This window comes from Medicago sativa, chromosome 4, assembly GCF_051527215.1.
Source record: "Medicago sativa cultivar Bolivia chromosome 4, Bolivia_mono, whole genome shotgun sequence".
Classification (NCBI taxonomy): domain Eukaryota; kingdom Viridiplantae; phylum Streptophyta; class Magnoliopsida; order Fabales; family Fabaceae; genus Medicago; species Medicago sativa.
Genome location: NC_140752.1, coordinates 78603732 through 78613288, shown reverse-complemented (window position 1 = coordinate 78613288; position 9557 = coordinate 78603732). Strand labels below are relative to the sequence as shown.

General features: G+C 33.1%; 2 protein-coding genes across 2 annotated transcripts; one reads left to right on the top strand and one right to left on the bottom strand.

The window, feature by feature from the left end:
- Positions 1 to 738: 738 nt before the first annotated feature.
- Positions 739 to 2829, bottom strand: LOC146932254 (transcription elongation factor-like protein). The gene is made up of 5 exons (XM_085703982.1): positions 2733 to 2829; positions 1945 to 2067; positions 1754 to 1824; positions 1155 to 1176; positions 739 to 1042 (listed from the first exon to the last, which is right to left on the bottom strand). Exons 2-5 carry the CDS (start codon positions 2055 to 2057, stop codon positions 982 to 984), a joined length of 267 nt encoding a protein of 88 aa, XP_085560108.1. The 5' UTR covers positions 2058 to 2067; positions 2733 to 2829; the 3' UTR covers positions 739 to 981.
- Positions 2830 to 4654: 1825 nt separating this feature from the next.
- Positions 4655 to 8483, top strand: LOC146932253 (28 kDa heat/acid-stable phosphoprotein-like protein). The gene is made up of 8 exons (XM_085703981.1): positions 4655 to 4821; positions 5583 to 5620; positions 7282 to 7362; positions 7487 to 7570; positions 7665 to 7699; positions 7918 to 8003; positions 8108 to 8173; positions 8267 to 8483. The coding sequence occupies exons 1-8, from the start codon at positions 4755 to 4757 to the stop codon at positions 8299 to 8301; spliced, it is 492 nt and encodes a 163-aa protein (XP_085560107.1). The 5' UTR covers positions 4655 to 4754; the 3' UTR covers positions 8302 to 8483.
- Positions 8484 to 9557: the final 1074 nt, after the last annotated feature.

Here is a 9557-nt window from a genome sequence, read left to right as displayed (position 1 = left end):
ATTAGCAGGTTTCTTTGTAGTTTTCTGTGTGAACATTCATCATGCATTTTGGGAAGCGAAAACACAACTGTAATTACTTACGACCTATCCCCTGTCTCTCCTATATTGCACTCTAGTGCTTTAGGAGTTTTCCACTCATGCTATTTCGTTGTAGTTTTTCTTCGTTAGTTTAAGACGGCTTTGTAGAAAAGCTAAAATTAGGTAATACAGAAGCATCCACACACGCACACTGTAGAGATGAATCCTTCAAGGAGTTAGAGAACTATGAATGTGAATGACGTTTTTCTATTTACCAGTATTTTTGTTTACTACAAAATAGGTAACCACAATTTTTATTTTTTAACGTAACTATTACCTTTAGCTATGTGAAATTTGTTGTGCAACATCAAAATAACCAGATTCTTTCAAAAAAAAAAAAAAAATCAAAATAGCAAGATTAGATACATTTCATATCATCAAGGATGGAATAAATAAAAGCTATGTTCATTTTGAGATAATTTTCAAACCTACTTAGGTTTAACTTCTCCTCACATCAAACCATTGCAAACAATAACAATTTTTCTTTCCAAAACATAACAAAATGGTGTAAGAACAGAACAAACACATTTTCTTTTCGCTGGTCTCAAATTATTGGTATGTCCCCAACCGGCATTAACTAATTTCAAAACAAGATCTAACTGCTTTCAGCAACTACAACATATTCTTTCAAAAACAGAAGCTACTATCACATATACTGCATCAAAGAAACTAAAACACAGATTATATATCAGCTTTCTATCAAAGAGGCTTCACCTAACTAGACACAATTATTTTCATGTTCTTGAGTACAAGCATTACAATATGTCAAAGAGTCCACATTCAAACTAAAGCTCATAGCTGCACTAGTGTTCACAAAAGAAACAGACATAAATACAGGGTGGAGAAATTATAAAGTTGGAGAGTTGTCCATTTACTATCATTAGAAGTACATCCTTGCAATCACTAAGCACCGTCATCTTCCACAGTGTTCACTCGTTCACATTCATCAATCCATTCACTGTATCTGCAATATTACAAATAAGATACTTGAGTCATGTGACTATGTCCAGTGGGAGTAAGAGAGAAAGAGGGAGAGGTAGAAGAGAAGATTTTCAATTTAGAGTAATTGAACTTACATGTCTATTGCCTCAGATAAAGCTGCAAAGAGAGTAAAAATATACGATCATTAGTTATAGCACAGCGAATATAGTCCCAGCAGATATATGAAAAACTGAATATCTCACTTTACGTAATACAAATAAGTTCAATCATAGTAGTTATTATGTCGCATGTTATAGCGGCAGTGTATGACATTGCGGCCGCCGGTCACTATACAAGGATTCTGTTGTAGAGTGTTTTACAGATGCAAGCCATTATATTAGTTATGCTGAAGAAAACTTCCTCAATTATTATTAGCTTTAATGATAAATCTTTTTAAAAAATTTCCGGATTTCTAAATGGCACGAGATTGAAATCAACTGTCTAAAAGGTTAATACACAAAAATAGGACTTCGTGGAAAAAAACTAAGTTAAAAAATATTGTGATTGTTGATAAATAAATCTCAAGTAATTGTCATAGTTTCAACTCGATTCTCTAAACATCAACACTGCATATTGTTTCAATGCCATCTTAGCTATTCCTCATTTCTATATCTAATGCCAGCCACGATACTGTGTACCTATGGAATTTATCGCTTCTTTAAGAAAAAGATAAGCACAGCCCACAAAAACAAACCTGTGATGGTAGTGCTAAAGCTCTCTTGACATATCCCGCAAGAAGCTTCCCCAATCAAGTTCTTCATATCACTGTAAAAAAAACCCAGAAATGAGCATCAAACAGAGTGGTATTAATCTCAAATGTGAAATACGGAGGGGTACAAGCGATTTCAGATGATACATCCTAATTCCTAGTTAAAATTTGCTTACATGCGGCACTCGACACTGGAGCCGTGATTGCAGAAAGGACAGCTAAAGACGGTGTCAAGCTTATCCATTCTTTTCTTTGGAGGTGGCTTTGTTTTCGCCTTCCTTTTTCCCATAGCTAAAGTCCTGGATATTCAGATATTCAAGCACGCAAAATTAATAAACAAAAACAATAACAATAACATCTATTATGTGCTGAAAAGTCACAGCATCCCAACTAAAATTCTCCATTCAGTTCATTCAACTAAGTTCCTGTTTGGTTTTGTGGTGCCAAAAATTGATTTCACTTAAAACCGAGTTAAATGTAAAATGATGATGTTTGGATACATTTATGTAAAAGCTGAGTTGAACAATGAAAAAATCATGTTTGGACTCCAGCTACAAATCTAGCTTTTAAGTTAGAATCAATTCCGGAGACAAAATCGATTATAGAGCAATCAAAAGTTAGAATTTTCAATTAATACCAAAAAAAAAAAACAATTTTTTTATCAATTGAACGATGTATTCTAGAAAAGTTCAAACCACTTTAATCGCTGTTTCAATAAATATTCGAAGAAAATCAACAACTACAGAAAAAAAAAAAACCTTCCAAGAGGTAGATCATGCAATACACACGATGAATTGATGATTCCAATTCTCAACCACCCAAACAATTCATGAATCGAAGAGTAGATTAAGTCACAGGTTAACCACGATGACAAAGGAGGAAAAAGTTATGTAAACGAAACCCTAATCGATCGAAAGAGGTAAAAATAAAGGAACGATGAAATTGAAGAATTAAGAAGACTAACCGATGAATACGATCACGAAGCGAGAAATCGAAGATGAAGAAGCGTTCGATGGAAGGAGGTATGAGAGAGTGTGAGGGCAAATTGAAAAGGCAGGGACAATGATAATGGAGGAAAATAGGGATTTTTATCTCTGATATTTGTCTTGTTTGCATTATTTGAAAAGGAAAAATATATATTGTTAATATTTTTTTTTTGTGATTTTTTTTCTTCTTCTTCTTTTGAATGATAATAAAGAGATATTTCTAATCTCTTTTATTTTGAGGAGTTTGTTAGTCCTCTTCAAATACAATAAAACAAAATAGTTAGTGAATAAGTATCTTATGATTATCTCCCTCTTCAAATACAATAAAACAAAATAGTTAGTGAATAAGTATCTTATGATTATCTCTGCCCTCGTTAGCTTAATTCAGTTGGTATGGACAATGCATAAAATATGCAATGTCCGAATTTCAAACCTCGACCGCCACCATAAAAATCTTATGATTATCTCTCGAAGAAATATATCTTATGATTAATTTTATTTTCAACCATTCAAAATCAACTCTTTTTATCAAAAAAAATTAAAGTCAACGGATAGGGTTGACAATGAATCGAACCAACTATACAATAGTTTGGAACTCGATTTTACAATCAACTCGTTGAACTTGGTTTATGAATCGAATGAGTCGAACTTGAGTTGAAAATTAATTTCGTTAAATAAATGAGCTGAAATTAAGTTGTATATAGTTTGACTTGGTTGGTTCATGAACTATCTCGATAACAAATACCTACTTCTCTGTCTTTATTATAAGAGAAAGTTAACTTTTTCGATTCATTAAACAAATAAAGTATTTAGTACTATATATTAGGGATTAGATGTATCATTTATTAATTGAATCAAAAAGTAAATTTTATATTGTAATAAAAACCGAAGAGAGCAATTGATGTTGTATATGAAATTGTCAAGTGTAATTGTTGTCGTGGATTATAGAGAGTAGTACTGTATCAGAAAAAAAATAGTTTAATTTATATACACTGTCAATGCACAAAAGTTTTTAATGAAATACATGTCATGTGTTTTTAACCTGTTAAATCACGTGATAATGAATCATTCAATACATATGTAAAACTTTTGCACATTCACAATTTATAAAGGCTAAACTACATCAAAGATTCTTTAGAGTGTGTTTGGATGGGGGAATGTTTTGAGGGAATGTAATGTTACGAGGGAATTGAAATACTTTGAGGTGAATTCCATTGTTTAGATGAGGAATGTAATGTAATGTTGAGGAAATGTAATGTTACTAGAGAATTCAAATACTTTGAGGTAAATTGCCTAGAATTTTAAATTCTTTAAAATTTCCAAATTACCTCATCCCAACACACTCTTAAGTTATTTAATTGTAATAAATTGGTACTTAGGTTTTTTTTCGCTTCACTCAAGTCTTTTAAATTAATTAATTGAAAAAAGTTTGTTTTTATGTTTTTTGCCGTATCAATTAGGTAGTTATCTAACTGTAACAATTTAGGGGATTTCAAATCTCAAAAACGTAAGTTATTCGAGACCTAAAAATTATAATCAAATAACATAAAGAATCTAAGTGTTACAAAAAATACCTAAAAGGACTAACTTGTTACAATTAAATAACTTAAATGACGTAAGTAATACGAAAAAAACTTAAGGGCTAAAATATTATAATTAAATATCTTAAAGGAACTCCGATGTAATTTAGTCTAAAAATTAAACTTGAGGAAAATCAGATATTTTTAAAACAAAGGGTCAAAATCGTAAATCTCATTAGATTATGTAAAAGAAGAATAAAATTCCTTAAAAAAAAAGAAAAAAATAAAAATAGAAGGACTGTTTTTTTCAATTAAAATAAAAAAAGAGAAAAATTGATTGTATTTAAGCACACCAGAAATACTAAACTAGGGTTTTCAATAAACAAAAAGATTTGGGCGAAGTGCATCCCCCTTAGCCATTTTCTCTTCAAATTCAATCCAGCAGAGGCTCACATAAACTGCTGACAATCAATTTTCACCATGGGAAGAGGAAAATTTAAGGCTAAGCCCACTGGTCGCCGCAACTTTTCTACCCATGAAGACATGGGTAAGCTCAATTTAATCAATCCTTTTTTTTCTGCTCGATTTTCGATTAAATTATGCATCTTTGTTAGATTTTGGTTTGTGGGTATGCTTTAATTTTTGTCCACACATCGCATGAATCCATGATTTTTTATTGTTGCGAAATTTGATTATTGTTTTTTTTTTGTTGGTACAAATCTGATTATTTAGCTTACAATAAAGTTATTTGGATTTTGGGGATGCTGTTAATATTTTCAATTTTCCATTTTGAGGTTTATTTGTTGAAAAAATGATTTATTTTTTATGGGTCTGTTAGATCTGAATTGATTGCAAGTTTGAAGCTTTCTGAAGATTTGTTGTTAGAATTCAGTTCAAATCACTGATTCTTGGTTGGGTTTTTTGTGACAACCTATTGGATGAGAGGTGGGATTGGCAAAATCACAGTGAGGCACCGTTATTTTGGCAAAAGTCCACACTTTTCAGCTTCATGAAATCACTGTGGTTCACCGTGATTTTTCAATCCCATCGCTCATCCAAACATGCACGAGTGATGCCTTTGCATGTCTTCTTCGTTTATAGAAAAAAGTTACCTTTTGTAGGTTTCTCTATATGAAACTTAAATTTGAGTGTTTTTACTTTTGCTTGATTCTTTTTGTGGTAACTACAAGATGCACTATAGTTGAATGAGATGAGTTATTACGCCTTTGATGGATAAAATACGCCATTTCTTAATAGTATTGATTCAAAAGTGTTCTGAAAATTTGATGTTTGTTGTGATCAATGCAGTTGCTGGAACCTCCTCTCGTCCTAAGACTTTCAGACAGGTTTTCTTCTGCCTTGAATCCACCTTTTATTTCTGTGATTGACATGCATGTACTAGTGTGACCAGCTGCACAAAGGATGTTAGCGACACGATTTCTACACTTTTGTTGGTTAACATGCAAAAGAAAATGTTCACATTTCATCATGCTTAATTTAGTTTTTAGTTTACACAAATCATGTGATAAATTAGCATGTTTCCTTTCCAAGTAAATGAACACTTCTGCTCCAGTTGGTATGCCCTCCAGTTTCCCAGTTAGGTATTTAGACACATAAAAGTCAGATACACCGTATAAAATACTCAGATGTGTGCGGTGTTAGAAGCAAGGAGAGAAGAAAGATAATATAAAAATAAAAAATCGTATATACACGTGTTGATGTCGGGTTGTGTCTGAGAAATATTTCTGAATGAAAAAACCTACTGGCAGAGCTTGACCTATCTATCATTTTGAAGGGGGTAAATAGTTAACTGCTATATAGTTTATATATTTTCTATCAATTGGTTGTTGGTGCAGTGGGTTTGACCTCTAATTTTTTGTAAACCTAACAGGCTCAAATCCTATATTGGATAGGTAATGTGTTATTTTTCATAAAAAAAGGTCACATACAGCCTATAAAATTCAGTTTTACACCAAGACATTTTCTGGATTCAAACTGAAGCTCGGGCACTTGAGAAATGGGTTTTTGCCCCTGCACCACAATAAACATTCGTGAATTTGTTATCGAACACCGCTTTTATACACTGTATTGGATGGTACATATATATATCTATAAATTAATAAAAATTTGGGGGCTCCATGGCATCCCCAGTCATTGAAGAGATCCCCCCTGCTATCCTTCACATGTTGACTCCAACGGACCAACTACCTGTCCCATGTACCATCACGTCATCCTTTCAGATTCTTTGTTTCAAGAGCAGATCAACTTCTGGGTTGCTTAATTTTAGTTTTATGCTGTTTGGTGAATGACCCTGAGAATCATTATCGAATATAAGATTTTGGAGGTTGATGAAATAAGTCATCAAGATCTTAATGGACATCGATTTAAACTTTGGGTACCATTGCTGAACCTGGCATTGGTACACTTATTCTTATTTCATATTCTTAAACAGTGGTTTCTCCGTCAAATAAAAGATGACGGACTCCTCTTTTATCAAAGAAGCAAAGTATCTAAAAAAAGCTCCTCTATGGAACAGAGAACTTGATGTTGCAATTTTGTTGCTCGTGAGCACCTTAACAGATTAGATATAAGTGTATTGAAATTGGCCAAGGGTCGAAGATTTGGCAAATGTTTGTTGATACAAGGGGAAAAACAGACACATGACAACATTAATTTGGACATTTTGCTAATTCTTCAATTAATAGATTAAGAAATGCTTGATAAAGGCATGGACCAACTTTACTTTTGAAAACTAAGATCAAAATTTAACATGCACTAAAATTCAATAGTGCTATATTTTCAAGAGTAGAAACATACTTGAACCTTTTGTGTGGGAGGAGGATTACAGAATTTTCAGGACTGCTGGATTTCCAGTTTTTTATCCTGTGGTGACATTTCATTCTTGTTTTGTCTGTGCATTGCCTGTCTTAAATAGTTTTCCATTGTCTTTATATGTTTTACAAATCAGTATTGTTTAACATGGTAATTTTCTCTACAATCTTATCAGAAAGAACCTGAGAATGAAGATGAGGCAACTAGGGAAGTTTCCGAGGACGAATCTGAAGAAGAATCAGAAGATGAAAATACTGTCAGTACCTTACAATAAGAAGTCTCTAAAATCTTCTTTTGTACCCTTTTTTTTTATATGTTTCAGTTGTTTCTATGGTCTGCATCCCCATCAATATGAAGTTGTTGTTATGTAATGTCTGCAGAAGACAAAAGGTGTTCAAGGAGTTATTGAGATTGAAAACCCTAACTTGGTAAAGCCCAAGAACATTAAAGCTAGAGACATTGATGTGAGTTCATCTTACCATTTTTTGTCCTTTATTAGATATTTTTGTAACAATTGTATCATACGAAAAGAATAATGGTATTTCCTTCCCAATGCAGATTGGGAAAACCTCTGAGCTTTCAAGGCGTGAAAGGTATGCTTATTTTTAATTTGCTTATTGTTTATAGGGATAATCACACGCACTCTCTCTCTCTCTCTCTCTCTCTCTCTCACACACACACACACACACACACACACACCCGCTGGTGCGTCGCGCGCACACACACAGTTATAAATTGACAAAATATCGAAGATGAAGCTTCTGTAATGACATATTTTCTTTTATTTTGAAAATTTGATTTCTCTTTTCAGAGAGGAGATAGAGAAACAGAGAGCTCATGAGCGCTACATGAAACTTCAAGAGCAAGGAAAAACAGAACAATCCAGGAAAGATTTAGGTACTACTTGCTATCTACCAAACATGCACCTAATACCTTTTTGAAAGTGATTCAACTATACTAGATTTTAATTCCCTGATGACTTCTATATCTTTGTCGTATAGATCGTTTAGCTCTTATCCGTCAAGAAAGAGCTGAAGCTGCTAAAAAGCGAGAAGAAGAGAAAGCGGGTAAGTTTTTAATACTAGTTTTCCCGATTATTCTTTGCTGATATACACTGAAGAATGAAATTTGAAACTGATGATTGCGAACAATTGTTTCAGCAAAAGAACAAAAGAAGGCTGAAGCTCGCAAGTAAATTTTGTGGGGGATGTTGCGGGACCAAGTTTTACTCCAAATCACCGGAAGAATATTCGCTCTCGCTATATTTTAACATTTTATATGCATGTTTATCTTCTTTATATTGAATATTAACATTCCATGTTGGTAGCATGTAGCACAATTACTCCTTCTACTTAATGACTTGAAATCTTTATTATACATGCTTTCTTTCTCCGAATGTGGCTTTAGGTTTCAAATAAAATCCAGTTCCTCAAGGTTTTGTTTGGGAGGTTGGGGGAGAGGGGAATAGAGGGGAAAAACGGGAAATCTTTCACATTTTTTAAAAGTGTTTCTGTAGAGTGATAAATGAATGGTTATGATTAATATATTTTTAATTTGAGAATATTATAACAATGTAAATATTAAATTTAAAGATTTCTTATAAACCCAATTTTTGAATTATGAAGACATACACCTCCCAAGCCCTCCCATTCCAAAGCCCTCTATTCCTTCCACTTTCCCCCATCCCTTACAAACTCGCAAACAAAGCTAAACTAGCAAACAAAGCTTAAGCATAGCTTTTGTTGTGCATAAACATGTTCTAATTAGAGTTTTAAGAGGATGTGTCATGGGCATAAACATAACTCCATTAGGGTAGTAGTATCTTAATTTGGCATAACGCAAATAAAATCAATGAGGTGTGTTGAATTGCAAGACTATTCATCTTTAATCTTGTTGGCGAAATCCAAAGTATCCAATTTTTTTTGTATAATTCACATTGTTGAGATTTGAATATTTCACTTCATGTAAATTATTTGACTCTTGCTACTATGGTGACTAGAGTGGCTTTAGTTGAAAATGAGAAAAGGGAAATCGGGTGGATAAAATAATGTGAGTATTATCTTTCGAAGATAAAGAGATGAAAAAGATACGAAGGAATTCATAGTCTATACGGTTTGGTGTAACAAAGGAAATAAGGAAAACATAAAATAATAGGTCACATTTGACTTTTCTCTAAAGAGTTAGACGATTAAGTTCATTAACAAAAAGTGAAGAGAAGTGGAGAACTGCGGGTTTAGACATAAGTATTTCAAATGTCTTTGCATGTTTTTAGTATTTGAACTTGTACTCGTTATGTGTACAATAGTTTCTACCCTAGCTGCGTTGTGCTTTACCAGGATCAGGGGTGTACGTAGTCTGCAAACATGATTCTGGCTCCCATATTTATTGAAGCCTAGATCTAGAGGAAGGCGGAACTGCTTTCCCTCCACGTCCCACGCCAACTTTGCTCGT